The sequence below is a fragment of the Phymastichus coffea genome, unplaced genomic scaffold (assembly GCF_024137745.1).
Source record: "Phymastichus coffea isolate CEN01 unplaced genomic scaffold, Cenicafe_Pcof_1.1 PCOF00002, whole genome shotgun sequence".
Classification (NCBI taxonomy): Eukaryota; Metazoa; Arthropoda; class Insecta; order Hymenoptera; family Eulophidae; genus Phymastichus; species Phymastichus coffea.
This window is the reverse complement of record NW_026706813.1, coordinates 15,183,147-15,208,711: the sequence shown is the minus strand read 5'-3', so window position 1 is coordinate 15,208,711 and position 25,565 is coordinate 15,183,147. Positions and strand designations below refer to the sequence as shown.

General features: G+C 40.7%; 1 protein-coding gene across 1 annotated transcript in view; it reads right to left on the bottom strand.

Annotated features, from left to right (window-relative positions):
- Positions 1 to 25,565, bottom strand: part of LOC131663122 (extracellular sulfatase SULF-1 homolog) — a 566,756-nt gene that overhangs the window by 506,516 nt on the left and 34,675 nt on the right. The window contains exon 2 of the mRNA XM_058933233.1: positions 10,117 to 10,388. Within this exon, the coding sequence (XP_058789216.1) occupies positions 10,117 to 10,369 (253 nt within the window). The 5' untranslated portion in view covers positions 10,370 to 10,388. The remainder of the gene's footprint in view (positions 1 to 10,116; positions 10,389 to 25,565) is intronic.

Sequence of the window (25,565 nt, the reverse complement as noted above, 5' to 3'; positions counted from 1 at the left end):
TTGCAGTTGGCTGGTCGGTGTTGCTTCAATAGTCCTTTTCAGGATAAGTGGAGTTCCATTGCAGTTGGCTGGTCGGTGTTGCTTCAATAGACCTTTTCAGGATAAGTGGAGTGCCATTGCAGTTGGCTGGTCGGTGTTGCTTCAATAGTCCTTTTCAGGATAATTGGAGTTCCATTGCAGTTGGCTGGTCGGTGTTGCTTGAATAGTCCTTTTCAGGATTATTGGAGTTCCATTGCAGTTGGCTGGTCGGTGTTGCTGCAATAGTCCTTTTCAGGATAATTGGAGTTCCATTGCAGTTGACTGTTTGGTGTTGCTTCAATAGTCCTTTTCAGGATAAGTGGAGTGCCATTGCAGTTGGCTGGTCGGTGTTGCTTCAATAGTCCTTTTCAGGATAATTGGAGTTCCATTGCAGTTGGCTGGTCGGTGTTGCTTGAATAGTCCTTTTCAGGATTATTGGAGTTCCATTGCAGTTGGCTGGTCGGTGTTGCTTCAATAGTCCTTTTCAGGATAATTGGAGTTCCATTGCAGTTGGCTGGTCGGTGTTGCTTGAATAGTCCTTTTCAGGATTATTGGAGTTCCATTGCAGTTGGCTGGTCGGTGTTGCTTCAATAGTCCTTTTCAGGATAATTGGAGTTCCATTGCAGTTGGCTGGTCGGTGTTGCTTGAATAGTCCTTTTCAGGATTATTGGAGTTCCATTGCAGTTGGCTGGTCGGTGTTGCTTCAATAGTCCTTTTCAGGATAATTGGAGTTCCATTGCAGTTGGCTGGTCGGTGTTGCTTCAATAGTCCTTTTCAGGATTATTGGAGTTCCATTGCAGTTGGCTGGTCGGTGTTGCTTCAATAGTCCTTTTCAGGATAATTGGAGTTCCATTGCAGTTGGCTGGTCGGTGTTGCTTCAATAGTCCTTTTCAGGATAATTGGAGTTCCATTGCAGTTGGCTGGTCGGTGTTGCTTCAATAGTCCTTTTCAGGATTATTGGAGTTCCATTGCAGTTGGCTGGTCGGTGTTGCTTCAATAGTCCTTTTCAGGATTATTGGAGTTCCATTGCAGTTGGCTGGTCGGTGTTGCTTCAATAGTCCTTTTCAGGATAATTGGAGTTCCATTGCAGTTGACTGTTTGGTGTTGCTTCAATAGTCCTTTTCAGGATAAGTGGAGTGCCATTGCAGTTGGCTGGTCGGTGTTGCTTCAATAGTCCTTTTCAGGATAATTGGAGTTCCATTGCAGTTGGCTGGTCGGTGTTGCTTGAATAGTCCTTTTCAGGATTATTGGAGTTCCATTGCAGTTGGCTGGTCGGTGTTGCTTCAATAGTCCTTTTCAGGATAGTTGAAGCTCAGTCGCAGTTGGGGGTGATTGTTCCTTCATCATTTGTAGCAGGGAACAACTGACTCACCAAAGTAACAGAACAATGGCCTTCCGGGTACGACATGAATGCTACACATGTGAGAACCGACAGATACCACGCGTAATGGCATTCATATTTGGTGATGAAAATGCTATCGTACGTGAAATAGCTATAGCACGACGCGATGAAAACGGTAGACCACCAGCTGAAGTAACTCCCGATACGCGAGTTTGCAATAACTGCATCGTAACAATCCGTCGTGAAATTGAGATTTTGGCCAATGACCCCCAGTGTTTGAGATTGAATGTCTTATCTCAAACTTCGTCTCAAACTTGTTTGGTATGTAATGGTATCAATGATATTCATAGATTGACATTAGAATGTAGAGTTGATATTTTTGTTAAGAGAAACATATATATTCCCAGAACTCATGTTTGCTGCAGGGTTCACTTAGATGAAAGGGGATGGTTATTGCAAGCTTTAATTGAAGGACTGAGATACATTAATAGACCATACCGCTTAAACGGTGAAGAGGCTCAATCGTTCTTACAAGGAATGCGCGAAGAAATAAAACGAAGTGCGGAACGAAGATATGAAGACGAGCATGGTGTAACCGATGAGGAGTTTCAAACAATCTACTCTTTAACAAAAGTCCAATTCAACGATCTTTATTCTTTCTGCGATCCAGTACCTGTGCCAAGAGGACATAGGTATATTAGCAAAAAGGATCTGTGCTTTTTATGTAAGTTGAGTCACAATCTGAGTGATGACTTTTTATGTGTAATGTTTTATTATCCTTCTCGACAGAGTACCGGTATGCAAATAGCTACAGTAAGACAATCACTATCTGCAAGATTTTGCCATGGAAATATTGGATTTGACGCTATGACTAGAGAAGAATTCATTGAAAGCCATGTCACACCGTTTGCACATCAATTGTACAACCCTACGCCCCAATATTCGAGAGCAATAGTTTATATAGATTGTACTTATCTTGATATCGAGAAGAGTTCTTGTTTCCAAGTTTTAAGACAGTCCTTTTGCGTGCATAAACATAAACATCTCGTGAAACCATCAGTAATTGTTGGCCCTGATGGATACATTCTTGATATTCAAGGTCCATACTTTTCGAATGCACTTAACAATGATGCTCGAATCCTTTTGAATAAACTCAATCGAGATGTTAATGGAATGCAGAATTGGTTTCAAGAAGGTGATATAGTTATAGTAGATCGTGGATACCAAAACTCAATCCAAACTTTGCAAGGAATAGGCCTGATAACGAGAATGCCACCACTTTTGGATCGTAATCAAAATCAGTTTCGAACTGAAGAAACTGAGTCTCGCATAGTGACTAAAACGAGGTGGATTGTCGAAGCGCGCAACGGGCATCTAAAAAGTATTTTTTCATTTTTTTCCAATACAATACCAACGTCTCATGCCGCAAACTTGTCAGATTTCCTACGTATTGCTGGTGCAATCATAAATAGGTATTATGGACCTATAAATATGCCAAATGCCAATGAAGCCTTGGCCAATCATATGCTCGAACAAGCACAGCAAGTAAATATAGTACAGGCAAGAGTAGAAGCTGATAATCTCGGACGAAGAAGAGCTCGCTGGGTTCTCTTAACTCCAGCTCATATACCATTATTTCCTCAGATGACTGTGAATGAGTTACAAGCTCTGACTTTTGGAACATACCAAGTGTACTTGGCACCATCTTACAAAGTTCTTTAAGAGCTGAACGGGAAGATGACGAGCAAGAAGATATGACGTTTGAAATCGAAGCCAATACAAATGAACCGGGATTCATAAGAATCCGGCTGTTTTCGCGTTATAGAAATGCTACTAGATATCAATTGTGGATCGCTTTTGACGAAGAACATAACGGCGGAGAACACGGGGAACAAGATCCAATTCTCGGATAGTATTGCACGTGTAAAGCAGGAGCTCGAACTCTAGGAACTTGTGCTCACGTCGCTTCCATTATTTGGTATCTCTCCTACGCAAGACATCACGAAGGAAATGTTCACTACCCTTCACTCCGTCTTTTACATACTGTAATGAACGCACAGATGGATATAGGCAACCCGAATGGTATTGAAATAATAGATCCTGATTTACATAATGGCTGAATAGGGTGGACTATAGAAAAGAAAAAAAATATCTATCTATATATATATATATATAATTGGATGTAGACACGGCCCCCTGCCAAGCGGCCCCACGGAACCACCACCGGCACCGTCGCTAGACAATATATATATATATATATAATATACCGCGCATGAGTGTGTGCGTGTCTGTGAGTTAAACAACATGAAAATAAAGTCAATAACCGTGATCCAGAAATCCGTCGTTTTGCCTGTGTATGAACCCTGGTATCTCGGAACCCAGCCATAGGCGAGCTTTGGACCCATGTAGACATTTAATCTACATGATATTAGCTACCTTCTCCCAAATTTTAGGAACATTTGACAGAAAGTTTTTTTCCATAAGGTTTGTGCGGGGACCTTTAGATCCAATATTATTCGCGAAACATTTACAAAATGTTTCGGGCTAAATTTATTAAATTCTACTGAGAGCATGTTACAGTGACCTTATCTTTGACCTTTGATTGTGTGAATAATAAAGTAACGGGTTATCCAAACCGAAAGTCAAGTTGTTTTAAATGAGGAGCAAGCAGAGACGTAGGTACAGTTTTTTTGCCGGATAAGTTTTTTCCACTCACTGCGTTTTGAATGTTTCTTTCTGATTTCGCGCTATATGCGAATCCGGGGTCAAAAATAGGGGTTTCCATTACAAAAAACACTTCGACCTTGAAATGACCTTCAAAATGACGTTAAAGGTCAAAGGTTTTTGGTGCATTGGGTGGCACACTCTGTTCTGAACAAATTTTGTAGAGGTCATTTTTCGATATCTTAAAAATTAAAAAAACGCTTTTAGGCAGTTTCTCAAGCATTTGACCTTAAATCGACCTTCTCAAGGCCATGAAAAAAAATTTTAAAATACCGTTTTGGACGTAAAATTTTCCGCTCTTTCGATTGCCGTTGTCAAAAATAGGGGTTCCCATTTAAAAAAACAAAGTTGACCTTGAAATAACTTTGAAGGTCAATCTCAAGGTCAAATCCAAGGTCACCATCGGATTCCGCGTTGAAAGTTACTAAAGGAATGACCTTGACCTTGGTCTAATAATCTGTACCTAAAAAGCTACAGCCTTGTTCCGTTACTTATTTGACACCTTGTATAAAAGAACCTTTAAAATACATATTCAATGTATGTATAGAAAAAATAATCTGGCTAAATCAACTCAAAACTGCAAAAGTGGTTCCGATTTATAAAGCAGGAATTAAATCGTACATATAAAATTACAGTCCTATATTGCTAATATAGAACATTGTAAAACTACTAGAAAAAATTATGTAAAAAAGACTTCTTTCTTATTTTGCAAAACAATAATATCGAACAAACAATTTGAATTTGTCAAAAATAGGGATACAATTGACAAATTGCATATATTTCTGATATTATATACAGGAATCCTAACACAAGTAGACCTACAATTGCTACTTTTCTAGATCTATCTAAGACATTTAATACTGTTGGTCACCAAATCCTGCTGGATAAATTGGAGAAACACGGAATAAGGGATTATGCTCTGGAACTAATGAAAAGCTCCCTTTCCAATAGATATCAACTTATAAAAATTAATAATTACATGAGGGACATGATAATAATGACCACTGGAGTTCCACAAGGACACAGGATCCACAAGGATATTAGGACCATTATTTTTCAGTCTAAATGTCAATGATCTATTGAAAGACATGCTGGACATAGAAATTTATCATATGCTGATGACACTGTCATCATTACAAGAGATAATGCGTGAACTAAAGCAGTTCATGCAGTCAATAAGAATTTACAAAAAGTAGCTGACTGATTGATTAAACAAACTATCACTAAATATAATATAACACTGTATATTTGACTGTTGGAAACTACTGTGATAGCGTTCCCGAAACAATATATATTAAAATAAATCATAATATATTAATTCAAGTAACCGATAACAAATATCAAGGTATTATAGTACGAAATGGGAAAAGCATATTAAATATTTAATAAACAAAACAAAGCATTTATTTTTATATTTGCAAAATTGAAAAATATATGAATTCGAAGACACAAACGATAATATATTATGCTTTATTTTATAGTACTGGCAAATATGGAATAATTACTTGGGGTGGAATATATGGAAATAATTTAACACTAACACAAAGAATACCAAACAAAGTAATAAAAGTCATAAATCGTTTTCCAAATGCAGAAAATATTCTTAAAGCAATTCACAATAAAGCAATTATTCTAACTAGAGGCAATAAAGTATCATTATGATAGCCTGCATAAATTTTACATGAAAACGGAAAGTATAACGAGAAATATGCTTATACATGTACCTAAATTTAGCAAAAGAATTAGCGATAAAAACTGCTATCTAAAAGCAATAAAAATTTGCAATAAATTACCTACAGAGCTGAAGGATATAAAGGGGAGCAAAGAAAATATAAAAAAACGAATCGAAAAAGCTCGTAATAGTACAAAGAAAAAAATATGGATGATAAAATTAACTGCAAAAACTTGAATCGAACGCTGGAAATACAGGGTGTCCCATTTTAAAGGAACCACCCCGAAATTTTCGACGGTTGGCGTTGTACAAAAAAATTGTTCAGACAATAGTTGTTTCGGATAATGGGAGCAACCTTTCTCTGAAATCCCATTTAACCTTGAGATTCATTTTCAAGGTCATTTGAAAGTCAAAGTCATTTTTTGAATAGGATCCCATATTTTTGATCCCGGATTCGGAAAGAGCGGAAAATTCTACGTTCAGATAACGTATTATGTGTGGGATGCGGTTAAACCCCCCCCCCCCTCGCCAAAGGTCATGTAGTGGTCAAATTTATGATTTTCTTCATCTATGCACAGGGATGATCGGACAAGAGTAAGGTTAATTGTAATAACCCAATAACTCGATAACCCAAATAACCCAATAATCAAATAACCCGATAACCCCAATAATTCAATAACCCCAATATCCCAAAAAAATTAGGGTTAAACAACAGTGACCTTGAGCTTAAACTTCAGGTTGATTTTCAAAGTCGACTTCATGTATTCAAAGCCTTCATGAGAAGTGTCATTTTCCATTTTGTGGGATAACATGTTATTTCCATTCTTTTTTCTGGTGTGATTCTGGACAAGCCTACAAAGTTTCAACTAAATTGTTTAATAATACTTTTCTAGTATTGTTTATGACAATAGTGATTCGCGAACAGTCCTTCTCAGGATAGTTCAAGTGTAATTTTCTTAGTCGACTTAAAAGGAGGGAATATGACGGATTATTCGAGAAACGAAATTGTTGATACTCTGTTGTCTGTCGGGGCATGTCAAGGCCGATATCGTGCTACGGCAAGGTATTACCGCCAAAATTACCCAGGGAGGCTTCACTACACGAACCACGTGAGAATCATCGAGCAAAGAGAGAGACGTCGACCCCGAATACACCGAAATCGTCGTCGCATTATGATGCCGAACAACGATGATCCACGAATTCTCGTTGATTTTAGCAATGGTTGATTTGGATCACCATATCTCGTTGCGTGAAATTCAGAGGCGTACTGGAATCCCAAGATCAACAGCCGCTAGATTTTTGCGGCTGTACAGATTTAATCCATATCACATAACTTTGACTCAAGCTTTGATGCCAGATGATCTCCGCCGCAGACTCGAATTCTGCAATTTGGCACAAGCAAGGATTCGTGAAGATCCTGAATTTTTCAGATACGTCATGTTTTCGGACGAAGCTACATTTCATGGTAATGGGCAACTCAATGGCCATAATAGTCATTATTGGTCTATCCAGAACCCTCATTGGGTCCCTCATGTTGATAATCAGCATAGATGGAGCCTCGTAGTTTGGTGCGGTATAATAAATGGTTATCTGATAGGACCTTATTTTTTCGATGGGAATGTCAACGGAGCAGCATATCTTGATTTCCTACAGAATGAATTACCAGAACTATTAGAAGATGTGGACTTGGAAACCAGAAGACGATTATGGCTTCAACAGGATGGTGCACCGTGTCATCGCTCACTAATGGTTCGTCACTTCTTGAACCAACGATACCGAAGACGATGGATAGGCATTGGTAGTGACATTACTGAGTGGTGTCCAAGATCACCAGATCTGACAAGTCCAGAGTTCTTTTTATGGGGCTATTTGAAAAATGTTGTTTATGCACAGCAACCAACAACATGGCAAGATATGATGCAATGCATCATACAAGCTTGCAAAGCTATTCCGCGTCACGTTGAAAATTTTGAACGTAGAATTCAACACTGCATAAATTTGAATGGGGGTATTTTTGAACATCTTATGAGATAAATGTTTGTGTTACAATCTTGACCATAACTCTATCTGTAGTCAACGTCTTGTCTTGATCGGCTGAGCATTCCCATTTTGCCATCATTGGCTGGGTAATCAATACCTTACCTCCATTAGCTGGGTAATCAATACCTTGCCTTCACTGGCTGGGTAATCAATACCTTATTAACCTCACTCTTGCCCCGGTGGGATGGGGGGGTGTACCGCTCCCCCAACATAATACTTTATCGAAACAGAGAATTTCCCGCTCTTTTCGAATCCGGGATAAAAAATGGGGGTCCTTATTCAAAATATCTCTTGGTTATTGAGTTATTGGGGTTATTGGGGTTATCGAGTTATTGGGTATTGGAGTTATTGGGTTATTACAATTAACCTTACCCTTGCCCGATCATTCCTGTGCATAGATGAAGAAAATTATAAATTTGGGGGGTGGGGGTTTAACCACACCCCACACATAATACGTTATCTGAACGTAGAATTTTCCGCTCTTTCCGAATCCGGTATCAAAAATATGGGTTCCTATTCAAAAAATGACTTTGACCTTCAAATGACCTTGAAAATAAATCTCAAGGGCAAATCGGATTTCAGAGAAAGGTTGCTCCCATTATCCGAAACAACTGTTGTCTGAACAATTTTTTTGAACAACGCCAACCGTCGAAAATTTCGGGGTGGTTCCATCAAAATGGGACACCCTGTATTTCCAGCGTTCGATTCAAGTCTTTCCAGTTAATTTTATCATCCATATTTTTTTCTTTGTACTAATACGAGCTTTTTCGATTCGTTTTTTTATATTTTCTTTGCTCCCCTTTATATCCTTCAGCTCTGTAGGTAATTTATTGCAAATTTTTATTGCTTTTAGATAGCTATTTTTATCGCTAATTCTTTTGCTAAATTTAGGTACATGTATAAGCATATTTCTCGTTATACTTTTCGTTTACATGTAAAATTTATGCAGGCTATCATAATGGTACTTTATTGCCTCTAGTTAGAATAATTGCTTTATTGTGAATTGCTTTAAGAATATTTTCTGCATTTGGAAAACAATTTATGACTTTTATTACTTTGTTCGGTATTCTTTGTGTTAGTGTTAAATTATTTCCATATACTCCACCCCAAGCAATTATTCCATATTTGCCAGTACTATAAAATAATTGGCAACTAACTTAATAAAGTCAAGAATAAATAAAATAGAACCAATACAACAAGTATACAAACACAAATAACAAATGGACAAGAGTCTCACGATATATATACGAGCTTCAAATGTTGAAATAAATGCAGCACCTTGTAATGATGCTTCATTATAAGAAAAGTCCAGTCTTACAAAATTCGCACGACATATTGAAAATCCTCTCCTGACAAAAGGATGCAAACGATCAGCAGATGGCGCTATATCTCACATATCTACGCGTAATTATCGTTTCAAGACCTCACGAAAATAGAAACTCTCAGGACCCGCCTGATCGATGCGCATCATCCTTACACCCCCGCACACACACTCTGACACACAGGACCCCGGACCGATGCTTCTCTAGAAAACTAGGCGACGAAAAAGATTGCAGCGGAAATCAGCTGAACCTGATAGCTGGCTGCGCAGGGAGGAGTACCGCACACGCACTAAGACTGAATGCCACCCAATCAATGCACCTAGAAAGACAGCTCGACACACATACACACACCCCGATCGATCTTGGGAGCACCGAGAGGCAATCACGAAGAGCGGCGACGGGACGCGACGTTGATGGGGAAGCCAAGCGGCGGCTATGTCGTGACGCGACCGGCAACAAACGTGAGCCAGAGAGCGAGGGGAGCGAGAACATAAGTGCGAATGAGTCAACCGAGGAAGGTACGAGTGGCACGACTGGGAGCTAAAAGAAAGCGTGCGTGCGAGCGAGATAACCGATTGAACAGGCATGAGAAGGGATACCGATATGTTAGTAGGGGCGACTGATAGGATTAATAAGCATAAGAGGACAAAGGATAGATGATAACAATACGTATAATACGGATAATACCGGCACGCGCACTCTCGACCAGCTAATGATAACAAAGATAGAGGTAAACTGACAAGTAGAACAAACAGATGCCAACCAAAGAACTAGGTAGAAAATTACGCTGGTTTGGAAAACTGACACTATAAAATAGTCTAGAAAATATAAAAAAATGACTTCAAGAATTTTCGGGTTTTAAGGGATGTTACTATTTCTCCTCTAAATAAATTTACCATTTTTATTTTTGGCTTTTCTAAATGTAGCATTTCTTCCACAAAATTTTCAGAAATTTATGACCGATACTGTATAAATATAATTTGAAGAAATTTACTTACCAAGCTCAACATCTTGGTCATCAGTCAGTATTAAAACTATGTTTGGCATCTTGTTCTTATTTCCAAAGGTACCAATAGTTGAATAGCGTATTTTCTGTTCATCACTCAAAAGCTGTTTACTTCGCAGGTCAGGATGGAATCCATTCTTTAAGTAATGCCATGTTTTACAAGTCTGAATAGCTAAAGCCAGAATTATTAGCACACGATAAATATTTCTTGATGATTTTGTTCCATATTCACTGTAAATTGTCATTTATACTATTCCGTAGTTCCTATTATTAAATAAAAAATTCATTTATATCCAAGTTTCAAATATTGATCTTTTTATTCAAATTTCGTATTTGTGCAGTAAATATTAACTATTGCAATTTTTAATGACATTTATTAATTATTTCTAATAATTAATAATTAATAATATTAATTATTTTTATTAATTAATCATTAATAATATTAATTATTTTTAATAATTAATAAATGTTCAACTGTATTGTGAAATTGCTGTCGTAACCGTAATTTCCGAACTTTTCATTATAAGGAGAAAACTATAACACTTATTGTGATAATCTGATGTCATTCTAGCTAATAAAATTTTCATCTTCATTGACTGCCAATGTTTCGAAATTATGCAAGTGGCCTACTCATTTTCCTAATATTAGCGTACCATTAATAGGATTTAGTATGTTAAATTAGAATCACTTAACCGAACTTATTTTATTTAGAATATATATTTCATTACCGACTTATATGAGTTATATCTATGTAAAAACAGGACTTACCTAAATATTCCATCTTTATTTTTTTCTGAACTAATTTTATTCATTATTTGGTAAATACTAAATTACCAAATAAATCGATAGTAGAATTTATGGAAGGTTTTCAATAAGTAATAAAACATAGATTGCAACGGCAGTCGATTTAATTAATCAAACCGTTCGCAATTCTGCTTCTCGCGCGTTAGTTCTAACAATTAAGAGAGAGAGGGGGCGCGCGATCTTTGGAATAAGCAGTTACGCCTCAGCTGTGAACGTGAATTTACCGCCGATTTGTCTCGCACTTTGTTTTCTCCGAATAATTAGTTTTCTGGGACAATTTCCTCCGTGAGTGCAACGGTATTCCCGAGGTAAAAAGCAGCAGCAGTGCAGAAGAAGTATCGTAGCTAATTGGAGGCAGTACAAGGCAGCGCAGCTGATTAATCGAGGGGCAGCGGCAGTTGATAATTTTGCATCAACAATTACGGCTGATCACCGTAATTGTACAGCATGATAGGTGCACGTTCCGTTATTATATGCGATACAAAATACATTCGGTATTTTGTCTAATCGTGTTAGCGTTATTTTTTGTATTCGCGTAGCGCGTTAGTTCGCGGTAGAATTCGAATCTTCTCTCTCTCTCTCTCTCTCTTTCTCTCTCTTTCTCTCTCTTTCTCACCGAACATAGTTAATTGTAAAATTCTATTCACGTGCGTTAGTCTTTCGGCCCTACAAAGACTGTAGTGATATTTATTAATTAAAGTCTGTTAAATTTATTCGCCGTCTTCGTCATTTAATTTTCCTAGTAGCTTAAGTAATTGAAAAAGGCTTAGGCTTTAATTCAATTACATCTAGGGGATTAAGAAGATTAGGAATAAAGTCGCTTACACTTAAAACTCATCGAGTGTCACAAGACACGTGACTTAAGGTGAGTTCAACTCCGTTTGATAGAAGACAACTAGGATAAATCATCTGACGTTAAGGCTACTATCATACGTGTTTAACGGAGCGGCGGTATGCTCTGCATTGTGGGAGTTTGTTCTTAAATAAATTTTCTTTTTTTTCAGATAACCTCCCCCGTTACATGGCGCCCAACTGATATTAAGACCCGTTTAGTGCGAATAGGATTGTGCGTCGAAGGTAATTGACGCACGAGAGAGAGAGAGACGATTGCGCGAGCTCTTAGGAAGGTTTGAGGGGGTGGTAGCGCAACATCATGAGCGGTACGCCCTCTGCTGGGGAAAAAACGAAGTCACTTCGAACCTTTTGCTTATGAATTGTTAAGTTGATTGTAAAAAGGGCGAAAAGCGGTATTTATTAGCAGGTCGAAGTGATTTCAGGTCATTCGGGGTAATCAGGTATTAACCTATTTCAACCATAGTTTGGTGGATAAAGGAAATTGGAAGCACCTGATCGACGATAAAAGCAGAGAGTGCGACTCAAGCGTGCAGTCCAGAAAATATTAGCCAGGCGGAGCAAGCAAACAGCAGGCTCCGACCTTAGGTAGGATATTTTTATAATATTAATAGGTAGTTTGCGGAGACTGCACGCGCGCATAATCTCGCTAGTTTGTGCCTTATAAAAAGGAGGCATTAAGGGTAGTTACACTAAATAGTGTATACCCCGCTCATACCTTGGGTGATAGGAAGCGGTAGTGGTCGATTAGGTCGATAATTTCAAACCTCGACCGCATCCTACACCCGTGCGAAGGCAAGATGGCTCTGTTGTCTGCTCAAATCGATAACTGGGCATTAGAGCTAACCTCCGCACAGCGCAAACGCTACTTGGCGGATCTAGAGCTGTGCAAGGATGGAAGTGTCATCCAGCAGGCGGCTAGGCTTGGGACATGGTTGCCAGAAGAGTACACCGTCACAGATTTTGAAGAGACCGCGCGCAGTAAAGAGGTGGCGGGGCGTAGGAGGCGCACCGGACAAGCGTGGCTCGACACAGTCTGTGACGAGTTAGAAAACCTCAGCGCAGATGAGAACAGCGACGATCCCCTCAGATATGTCAAGAACATTCGCCTGCTCGGATGAGGACTCTGAGGGTGAAACCAGCCGCTAAGAAGAGGATGAGCTCATCCAGAAGACCCTCCGCACCCAGGAGCAGGAGGAGGGGGAGAGGAGGGGGAGCCATCCGGATCTCAGGTCGCAGGAATCCTGCACCCGGAGGGAACCTCAGGGAGAATTATGCTTTAGTGAAGCCTTCCGGGAAATGGAGTACCTGAAGGAGGGCGTCAACCGCAACCGCAAGCTGGTAGGTCGAATCCTAGAAATCCTTCAGACTCTGCAGGGAATACAGGTATGTGCGGAGCGCGAGGTACAGGTCATGCGCCAACGAATACGAGAGATGGAATACGGAATGCAGGAAATGGCCAATACAAGCCGTTCTTCTCAGCGCAACTCGGTTCAACCGCGCTCCAGACGTAATGTGGACTTTCAGGACACATTCACCTGTCACTACGATTTTGGGATCTCGGGAAGCACACCGGCTCCTCCAAGACCAGTACCCAGGAGAAGGGACGGCACCTCACCGGAAGCCCTCCAAATGAGAGAAGGTGAAACGATTCCGGAAGAGTACGGGAGATCCGCACCTGTTCGACAGAGGAGTCGAAGCGGATCCTCTGGCACCGGTCCTCAATTATCCTCAGGGCTCTCCACAACCCGAGATGTTGGGAAAATCGTCCGCGGATGGAAATCGAGGTTTGCGGGCAGTAGAGCACAGAGCGTAGATACGTTTCTGTCAAGGTTGGAAGATCTGAGCGTGGGCGCAGTACTAACTGATTACGAAGTGCTTTTTTCCGTATCAGAGATTCTAGAAGGTAACGCGAGGACCTGGTACGATAACAATAAGTACCAATGGCTCAGTTATGCAGAATTCGTCGCTAACGACCGGGATTGGTTCGGCACAAGTACGCAACAGCAACAAAGGCTGTTGCAGGAAGCCCAGAACCGATTCCAGGGTGAGGACGAATTAGTGCCATGTATCCAACCTGGTGGCTCTTGTTAATAGACTAGAACCACCAATGCCGTTGGAGAGGTTATTAGACCTACTCCATGCAAATCTCCTTCCTAACATCCAAATTCAGCTGTGTCGGAGTGAGATGAAGTCGGTACGCCAATTCAACAGGAGGGCGACCGAGGTACAAAACACCTTAACTTACGGTCGTCGTCCACGTGTGTTCGCCGACCCCAACTCAACGATCTTTCCTCAGCACGCCTACCAGCCGAGCAAACGAACGGCTGGTAATAAATCCCAAACCGCTGCAATGGCCAGCAAAGGGAAGGCACGTGCGAAGAAGGAGGGAGATACGCAGCGCGGACAGGGCGTAGAGAACCCTGCCAGGAGGCCTACCGTACAAGCATCGGTATCGGCTACGCAAGCTTCCACTTCTGATAAGAAGATGGAAGAGCGTCAGGAGGGCATCGAGCGGATGTTGCGCAAGTTGACCAATGAGAAGCAAGGCAGCCCTCCAGAACAGCGTAAGAGCCGATGGCTTGGAGGAAGGAAAAATTCTCCTTCTTCCAGGTCTCCTGGCGAGCGGCGAGAATGGCAGAGGCGGAAGATAGACTTTACTAAGCCTCTCCAGTGTTCCGCTTGTGGCAAACTGGGTTTTAGTCGTAAGTTTTGCCCAGATTGAAACAAGGGAAACGGCAAGGAGAGCGAAGAGAAGAGGTCATCTTCGCGCCTCCAGTAAATTCGACCTCTCGCTGCGGGTCGCCGATGGGAAACAGCAAGTTGTCGGCGACCCAGGGATCCAAACAAGTCCTGGAAGGGCATCAAGAGAGCCCAGGACCTAGCAGTATATTAGAGCGGAAGGCAATTGAACCCGATGTCTGCCCTCGGCAGAATAGGGGAGTGGTTATCCTGAAAGGACCAGATGGCCACATACAGGTTGTGGAGGAGGGGGAAGACTCCAGGGAGAGCCTCTCCACACAAAAAGCTCCTCTGCCGAAGGGATCCACGAGTAGAAGCCAGCCCATCGTCGTAGCAGCAGCGGAAGGGAAAAGGCCGCCCTAAAGCACGACGAATGGAGGAAAAGATACAACTCATGGACATGATCCAGAGTATGAGACCAGGTGGTGGTTGCGGGTAGATATAGGTGACTTTAAAATTAGAGCACTCTATGATACCGGCGCCTCATCCACGGTCATGGATCAGTTAGGGATGAGATTGGCATCGGAGATGGGACTCGGATTGAATTTAACCAGAGGGAGCGATGCAAGTCTCGCTGATGGGCGCCCATGTCCTATAATTGGTCACGTGATGTTCCCCTTTAAAGTAGGAGGAATCACGAAGGAAATCAGAGTCGCCATTACGCCACTGCTCACAGACGACTGCTACGTAGGCACGAACTTTATAAGAGAGTTCCGCGCAGTTTTGGATCCCGACGAGGATGAATTATGGCTTAAAGACGCTCATGTGAAAGTACCAATGAAAGTGGCTGGAATTGATGGTATGGCATTTCTCGCACCGGTAGGACTGTGGGAGGCCACGGAGACATAGCTGGAGGAAATAGAAGATCTGGTTAGAAGATTGATTCCTGACGGAGGTCAGGCTTTAGGCTGTGCCGTGGAGGTTGAGCACGAAATAGATGTTGGAAATACTTGACCCATCAAACAGAAATACTACCCAGTCTCTGATAGAGTGCGAGAGGAAATGCACGCGCTGGTCAAAGATATGCTGGAAAAAGATGTAATCGAACCAGCGACCAGCGGATGGTCAAGTCCAATAGTTATGTTAAAGAAGGCTGATGGAAAATATAGGTTTTGCGTGAATTACCAAAAGGTAAATGCGATTACCAAACCTGATGCATACCTTTTGCCATATATGAACGACATCCTAAGACGGATAAGGGATGCAAAGTTCATATCTACTCTGGACTTGAGCAGTGCGTACCATCAAATTCCCCTAAAGGAAGACTCGCGTCCGATATCAGCGTTTACAGTACCTGGATTAGGGCACTTTCAATTAAAGAGATGCCCTTCGGACTGTCATACGCGGGAGCGACATTCCAGAGGTTGATTGTCAAGGTGATAAGCCCGGATATGGATCCATTCGCTTTTGCTTATCTTGACGACGTAATTGTGGTTTCGTTGTCCTTTGAGGAGCATAAGCGGCACCTAGAAATGGTATTAAAGAGAATTCTAGGTGCGGGCCTAACCATCAACAAAGCCAAAAGTCACTTCTGCAAGACGGAAGTCAGGTACTTAGGAGTTCTTGTAAACCAGGACGGAGTAAGAGCATATCAAGAGAAGATACGACCGATATTGGAATATCCAACACCCCGGACTGTCAAACAGGTGAAGCGATTCATAGGAATGACCTCGTGGTATAGACGTTTTATACCCGATTTTGCCATGATCGCTGAACCTAACCTAAGATCTCTCGATCCTAACGGTCATTTTATACTGCAAACTGATGCCAGTATCAATGGGATCGGGGCAGTCCTCACGCAAGATGTCGATGGCGAAGAGCGTGTGATAGAATACGCTAGCCAATCACTCAACAGCACTAGAGAAATTATACGGTTTCCGAAAAAGAGTGCTTGGCAGGTTTATTACTATATATATATATATATATATACCCCCATAACTCTCGAGGTTTTGAGTACATCATAGTCTTTGTAGACTTGTTTACTCGCTGGGTAGAGTGTGTTGCAATACGCAAAGCCAATGGGAAGATAATCGCAAGGGAATTACACGAGAGGATTGTCACTAGGTTTGGCGCGCCAGAGGTATTCTTTTCGGATAATGCAACCGAATTCTAGAATCAGGCAGTCGATTCATACCTCCAGACAAACGGCATCCAGCGCGCCTTGACTCCCGTGTATCATACCCAAGCGAATCCCACAGAGCGAGTAAACAGGACACTCAAAACCCTGATCACGTCTTACGTAAGCCGTGATCATAAGAGCTGGGATGAACACCTTTCAGAGTTCAACTTCGCGTTGAACTCGGCAACTCATAGCGCCACGGGATAGAGTCCTGCGATGCTCATGTTTGGACGTCAGCCGGTACCTCCTTTGACGTTCAGCAGGCCCTTGAATGTTCGGAGGGTCAAGCGTGGTGGATTGGGCTGAACATATGGAGAATCTCCCTAATTTATGGGAGAGGGCCAACTCCAAGTCAAAGGAGGAAGCTGCGCATCAGGCGGCTTATTATAACCGGAAGAAACGGCAACCCGAGTTCAAGGTCGGAGATTGGGTTTGGAAGAGGAACAGGATTCTCTCTTCAGCTGCCCAAGGCATTTCAGGCAAATTGGCGCCGAAATATGCCGGTCCGTACGTGATTGAAGAGGTTTGTGATTCCAACACGTACAGATTAGGCAATCAGCTGGAGATCCTACCCGAGCTCTTCCATGCCAAAGACCTTAAACCGTACTACGGTCCGGGTGAGGATGAGGAAAGCGAGGAAGTCATCGATCCTCGCAGGCCGCAAAATAACTAGCCGTTGGATGAGGCGAACGATTCCGCGAATGCGTGCGAAGATCCGAGAGGGGATTTACCAAGCGAGCGGATAGAATAAGCAGCCCCCACAGCCGTAGATAAGGATCCCACCGAGACTTCGGATTTATCGGTATCTGCCCCAACGAAGAGAGGTCAAGGTCAACCTCGAATGGTCCCAGAGACGGTCACCGGTCCAGTAAGAGGCAACAACTCTCCCATGAAGGAAACTAAAGGGAGAGGTAGGCCTCGAAAGACCGTGCCCGTCGTGCAAAGGACAGTTGGGCCGATAAACCCGAATGGTAACCGACGAGGGCCAAGACGTTCCCGCAAAGAATCGCGAGGGAACGTATAACTTGGTGGGATGCGGCGTATATTAGGATTTTTCTTCGCGCAGGAAGTTTCATCCGAGATTTTTTGTTTTGGATGTTACAGATGGACCGGAGAATCGTCGTCGAAGAGGAAACCTTTGAGGTGGTCACGCAGATGCTATTAGATCTGTAACTGGGCCCTGATGCGACGCAGTTAATTGAAGACCTGCGGAGCTTCGCCAGGATTCAGTTCGAGGGGACCACCCGAAGGGAACACCGCAATGCTTCGGTGGCAGACGTTCTCCGGGACTCATCGTGGGACGCCCCGAAGAAAGCTTCCCGGGACGCTTCGACACAGACGGAGGACCAGGACAGTGTCGAGCGTCCCAAGTCCACAGTGGACCAGGGGGTGCAGACCCTCAAGTCCGGCGTACCCCAGACGTCGGACAGTGCGAGCCAGTGCCCAGGACCCAGGAAACCTGTGGGGCATCGCACTGGGTCTGCAATCACCCCCGTATCCCGGAGCAGCCTACTCTCCTCCTCGACTTCAGACACGTACGTCCGGGAATCAACGAGGTGGAGAGTGCCTGGCGGTTCGCTCAAGAGCTACAGTCTCAGGTGCAGGAGCACCTCTATGTTTCATATATCCGTAGTGAAACTCATAGACATATATTTTTGAAAGGTCAAGCACACAAAGACCAATGTAAATTGGTTTTCTAATGTGAACAATTGTAGAAGATAGTTGTATTGCAACTAAATTTTCGTGAAAGGCAGAACTACTATGAAAATTAGGATGGGAGATTCGCGCTTCTGCATTATACCGACAAAGTCATTGAGTAACTAATTTAAAGTGTTTTTTACAAGTGTTTGTACAAACAAATCGATTTGTTTGTACAGAACTAGCTTATTTAGCATTGAGTAGTGATTCTAATCTAAATGTTCTGTTCTTTAAACCTCCATATCACTGGCTAAACTTTCCTAAGAAATATCAATATGTAAATAAATGGAATGAATTATATCATCATAGAATATTATGGAGATCAGGTGCAATACCGTATAAATTGTTATTAGAAGTTTTACGAAATCATTTGTTAAATTCTAAAAATATATATATGTGAAAAGGAAAGAGTAAAAATAATGGCTTCAAAATATACTGCCTGAAAAGTAAGTTTCAGTAATGTGTGTTTGAATATTTGGTCTATGTAGATAATTCTTAATTATATTTTTTATTTACAGAAATATTTTAGATCTTGAAAGTGATATGGGATGTCCTCCACTAGCAGAATTATCAAATCCATTAAGAATGTCATGCGTATTTTATTATAAAAAAGATACTGATTTCGTTTCCGCTGCTATAAATGTACAAAAATTACGACGAGACAAAAAAACGAAGAGACAAAAACAAGCTGAGCTACGAGGAGTTGACATAATAGATTCATGTGAAGATAATTATAAATTTTATAAGAATTCATTCGCATATTTTGATATAGCTATATCAACTGAAGAGAATAAAGATTATCGACAGAGTGTTATCTACTCTATGTATAATTGAAAAAGTAAATAAATAAATGCTATTAATTTCATTGTCTACATACTATTAATTTTATTGTCTACTTAAACAATTAAAATAATTAATAGAAAAAAAAGATAATAGCTAATAGTTAAATTGCCAACTTACTACAAATAAATATATGTAAAGGAGGTGGGAGAGTAGGTAGGTGGGTGGAGAAGCGAAGGAAAAGACTACTTCTCGAGCTGAGTGCAATCGAGGCACTGAGCTCTGTCTTTCAATATAAGTTTAACGCTCGCCCTAGTAAGTATACTCCCTCCATACACATCTCAAGCTAGAGAGAAATGCCGAGCTAACATATAGCTTAGCCATATGCTTACCGAGCGCCCTGCTATTGAATAGAGAGAGAGAGAGAGAGAGAGAGAGAGAGAGAGAGAGAGAGAGAGAGATAGAACAGCATCCACGCTATAAGATGTAGACGCCTAGCCAGCATATAGCTTAACAAGCTAGAAAAGTTATCCCCTCTCCGTAGGTCCACACCTAGCCAGCATACGAGTATAAGGTTATTCAAGTTTTGTATAATCGTTTATCAATTTTTTTGCACAGAAACCTCCAACAAGTTTTCTCATATTGGAACAACCAGTTGGTTATTATATCACTAATAGTAATTAATAATGTTTATTAAAATAAGACTGAAATAAATTTCGCTTGTAATACAGACAGGTATTTTCAAGGTTTTACAAATATTACTTGTTTTGTCCTGAGTTTCTTTAGATTTTGTTAATTTTCCTTTATTATATGAAACGAGAAAATACAATCTCGAGAAATACCATTCTTGTGGTAATTAAACGAGTACCGTACGTGTTTCTGTCTTTACAGGGACGTTGAAGATAGCAAGTATCCTCGAGGTATCGTTCACGTCCATATGCTCCACATATAAGACGAAAGAAATCGATAAAATTGATCGGTTTTAAGAGATAATTATGCTGAACATATTTAAATTCGAAGGTTGAGTTAACGTATATCACCACAGTGGTATTGTATAAACTTTTGAAGTTACACCTTCACAACGTTGCTCTGACTATTTTGAGACCTTCTGCTTTTCGTATTTGGAAAAATTCTCTTCTTCTAAAAAATCTTCCGGGCTATCGCTCTAATCTTTCACAATAAGGAGAAAAAATAGATCACTCATTAGCACGATAATATAGTGCCACCGGCCAATGAGTTAACCGTTCAACCCTCCATCATTAATCGATCGGCCATGAATAAGCATTTCTCCTTTTTCACAACAGCTAAAAAGAGAGAGTGAGTGCTAATATTAAGAAGAGTATTAGGTAGAAGTGTAGTGAAAATTCATATACCGCCGGTCACCTATTTGAGGCTCCCACTGCAAAATTAGTCAAACTTTAAAGTTCAATGCCTCTGGTAAAGATTAACGTACAGTATCACTTGGAGGCGCGTTTGAAAGGTCTTTGCAAGAGCTATCAAATGCTATGACTCATGGATGCTATCGATTGTCTTATATCTGAGTTATTTCTCTCTTTTGATTAACTAAGCAAGCCTTCCTTCTCCTGTTGTGATTTAAGCTCGATTCATAGAACACTTCGCGCTATGAGAAGCTTGGTCTGAATCATATCATTGTGCATATATCACAGTCAAAATCACGAGAATATAGTATGGGCTGCGGTAAATACATAAAAAATATACGATTGGATGATGGAAAGACAAAAACAAGCAAACTCAAAAGGGGTCGATACAGTCGAAAGATTTACAAACGACTATAATTTGTATAAAAATTCAACTGAATATTTAAAAATTGTGACGAGAGCAAGCAGTACGCTTGCTCATCGTCTGCCCTCCTTCTCTCTCTCCCTCTTATCGCTCGGCATGGCGACGTGGTCAGCGTTGGGCGCATATATTTATTGCGCCTAAACACTGGCCTTTATGTTTTTCTAGCCGCCGAAGATTGCCGAGCAAAGTTGAGAGCGCCCGAAAAAGCAAGAGCGCAGCGACTATGAGGTAGAGAGAGACAGAAAGAGACAGAGAGAGAGAGAGAGTTAGCGAGCATGCTAGAGTGCGCGTCTATGCACGCACTATGCAGGTTTAGGCCGGCGTGTGACGCGCGACCAATTAGCGCTTTTGTCGCACGCCACCTAATGAGTGGGCTTGGTGGTAGAGCCCGGCCAGAGCGCGAGCGCTGACCATGCGTCAAGTCGCGTGAGCCAGTTCCCGGAAGAAAGTTAAGGAGAGAAGTTGGAAGTAGCAGCGTAAAGAGAGAAAAAGAAGTACATGTACAGCAGTGACCAGACCAGGGCGAGACGAGGCAACGTGTGGCGACAATACCTGCAGCAGGGCATTCAGTGTCGCCCTCGCCACCATGCACGGCATGACTTCCAGTGGATTCACCACGGGATACGTCCAGCCAGCGGCCAGGTCAACTCCCCGTTGCCGGCTCATCGCCAAGGACAAAGGTCAGGTTATCTCTCTCTCCCGGTATTTCTCTCTCTCATGGTGATGCGCGGCCGCGTAGGAACGATAGGTAGCCAGGCGATCACTTGCCGGCTACGCTCATCGTAATGCGGTAGAGAGGTTTCGACGTATTCTTTCCTTTGTAAGGAGGCAAATGGTCAAGGCGATTTAGTCGCCGGGACATTCATCCTCCCGCGTTAGTTTAAGTTGTTCTGTACATGTGCGCGTGATGTAAACTTTATTATAGATTAATGTTATATTTTTTCATGAGAGTTCCAAAAGTTGCATTGTCAAATTCCATGCCTCTGTCCACGTGAAAATTGAAAAAAAATAAAAATAAGAGAAAAATTTTCTAAAACTAAAAAAAAGAAAATTCATTTTTTTTGCAATATTCATGCCCGTGCGTGCGTCGGTTTTGACGAAAAGAATTTGTTGATCAATGATTCAAATACAGCTTGATAAAAGCTAAAAAATGCTCTCAAATTTTTGTAAGATTTTTCTTCCAAATTTGGCAAATTATCAATTTTAGTAAAAAATTTTCCGAATTTTCAATGTTTAATTACTGCTTGCAAAAAATTAAAAACAATCGATAGCATCCATGAGTCATACCATTTGATAGCCCTTGCAAAGACCTTTCAAACGCGCCTCCGAGTGACGCTGTGCGTTAATTTTAAATTTGTTAATTTTAATTTGTGCAGAGACATTTAACTTTAAAGATTTAACTAATTTTACGGCGGGAGGCCCAAAGTAGATCATCAGTGTAGGTATTTTTAAATATTCAGTTAAATTTTTATACAAATTATAGTCGTTTGTAAATCTTTCGACTGTATCGACCCCTTTTGAGTTTGCTTGTCTTTGTCTTTCCATCATCCAATCGTATATCTTTTATGTATTTACGGCAGCCCATACTATATTCTTGTGATTTTGACTGTGATATATGCACAATGATATGATTCAGACCAAGCTTCTCATAGCGCGCAGTGTTCTATGAATCGAGCTTAAATCACAACAGGAGAAGGAAGGCTTGCTTAGTTAATCAAAAGAGAGAAATAACTCAGGTATAAGCCAAGTTTAGTCAATCTCAAGTGCTCACTTTGCAAGACTAGATAAGAATACCCCTCACCTGTGCAAAATTGAGCCTATTTATACTCAGATTTTAGAGTCCCATTTACCCGGATACCCCTTACAATACGCCGGATAGCCCTTTTCACGTTGTTTCTGCAAATGTGCAAAATCATTTTCTCTTGTTTACAATAAAATGGACAGCGCTAAAAAAATATAAATAGTGTAAAAATACATAATGTCATATAAATAATTTACGCATAATTCACAATTATCGCAAAAATCGTAGTTAAAAGTTATTAACTAATAAAATTAGTTAATTCAATAGTGCAAATTTTACAAATAAGAAATATTTAAATTGTTCAATTATATTTGAATAATAATTTACGTATTTCGCCAAATCTTATAATGTAAATGTAAAATCGGCTAATTAAAAATTATTAATGCTAACAATTTTGGCAGTAAGTTCAACATCAACGCTTTCGATTAATGTACTTTTATTTGTTGAAATAAATTATTAATTTTTCATTTACTGATAACAATAGTAACTAAGTTGCTATCAATAAAACGAATTCTTACTCATGTTCCTAAGATTATCATCTCGAGCTCAGAGTGTTCACTTTATTACAATAATTAATAGTTGTAAAGTTATAAAGAAGTTATAAATATATAAATTTGTATATTAAAATTCAATAATATTCAATAGTTGAAAGTATTTGAAAATATGATAATCTTAATCCATGCCCTAAAATTTACGAGTGCATAAAAATACTTTGGTCCATCGGAATTACTATTAATAACGCATATTGATTGAATAATAAAAATTAGCATATCAATATCTATAAGTAGAGTGACGTCACGCTCTTTATATAGTCATGAAATTTGATTCTAGCTCTAATACAATCATACGATAAGTGAGATGGCGCCGTTCTATATACTAATTAATAGGTGTAGATTTGCGAGTTTAGCGGGTAGCCGTAATGCAGTAAGAACAAGAAGATAGTCTAGGAGCTATATGAGACCGTGATATACCAATGAGGCTACTCCCCGGTCATCCATACAAATTATTTAGAAATGGAATTCGGAATGCTCCCATAACTAAATAGTACACCGAACGTACGCATTATTTACACGCGAAGCGATATTCAGGACGCGGACAAGATCGGATTCGAATAACTGTGATGCAAAACTTAATGTTAAAGCTTTTACTTTAATATCACAAAATTGACGACACATATACACCAGCATAGCAGAACACACGTATTGACGTCATCATCGATCCCAACAACCATCTAACTGATTTTGCGACCACCTGGATATAATGCGAGCGAAAGACGTGCCCGGAACACGTTCAACCCTGTTATGACCGGGGAAAATACGATCGAACAAGGGAAAACCGCGATGAAAAGGCAAGACATTCGCGCACTCACACACGCACACAATAACACTATGACCATCAACAAATTATCGATGACGTAACGACCAATTTATAGAATAATTCGTGGCATTAGATTTCCGTCCGCATCGAGTTCGTTCCGTGAGTAGGGGTATTTCTCTCAAGAGATAAATGATAGACAAACACACTAAAGAGAAATTTGCGACACCGTGAATCCTTAACTCGCCCATTTGGTTTATATCAACATGCAACAATAGTCGGCATTTTGCTGGAGTTTTACCTGTGTTACCATTTTCGCAATAGTTCACAGAGTGTAGGTAAGATAGAGTGCTACTAGAGTAGAGAGAGATGGAAAGATAGAGGAGATACAGTTCAACAGGAATTACCGTATTGGTAGGAAACGTGGTGAGTACGCGTTTTTCTCCGTAGTCGTGTATCATGGTGAATTTGGAGACACATGGATTCGTCGTCATTTTGCCGACTTTCGCGAATCGAGAATTCGCTCATATTTCGCATTTTTAGGAGGATTATCTGATCTGTAGCCCTTAATTCTGATTTCTGAGTAATGAAAAAATTGTGATTGAATTTAATATTGAATTAATTGTTTAATGCCAAATTCCTTTACCGCTGCATGGTGCCCGACAGAAACATGGACGCGGTCGTGGATATTCAACTGTTGAAATACATACGCGGACTTAAATTGATAAATTCCACGATTCAATAAAAGGGAAAATTAATTGATATTGAATCATTTATTTCGAACTTATTCTGTTACACTTCACGAGGTAATTCACAGTAAAAATTTGCATGCAAGTATATTCGTTCGCTTAATTTGTTCACAACTCCATCCTGTGACAAAAGATTAACTCCAAGAGTTAGCCGAAACCACCAGTACGAGAGTTGGAGACGTTCACAAGCAGAATACCAAAAATAGTGAAAATTAAACACGTGGCAGCAAGAAGCGACCATGTGAAAGCAAAATTTACATGTGGCAAAAATCTTGTGGACCAGACCAAATTTCCATCATTTCAGAATCCAATAGTTGGGAAAGCACTTAGTAGTCGAGGTTGAACCTCTGGCATCTCGTGCTTTCGCAGTTGGAATCGTACTTAACCCGTGATTCTGCTATTCCATTACTCCTACAGTTAGAAATATCCCGTAACATCGTCCGACTCTGTTCGCACCGGCGCAAACAGATCAACTCTATTTTATCTCGGTGGAAGTACCGCAGTTAGAAACAAACTCTACAAATCGCATTACCTCTGTTATCACAGTTGAAAGCAAACATTATCGGGTATTTTTGTGCATATGGTTGTGCATAGATGCATAATCTTCAAGAAACGATTCGTTTGAAGATCTTCGACTTAAGTTTCAATAATCGTTGCTCCTCTTGCGGCAGTGTAGTGCCCAATCCAAAGTTATCATTTGAGTCAAATTCGACACGTGGTCCTGAATCTCGGTCTCCAGTAAGCCTTGCGGATCTCACTGTCATAAGTTAAGTGCGCCT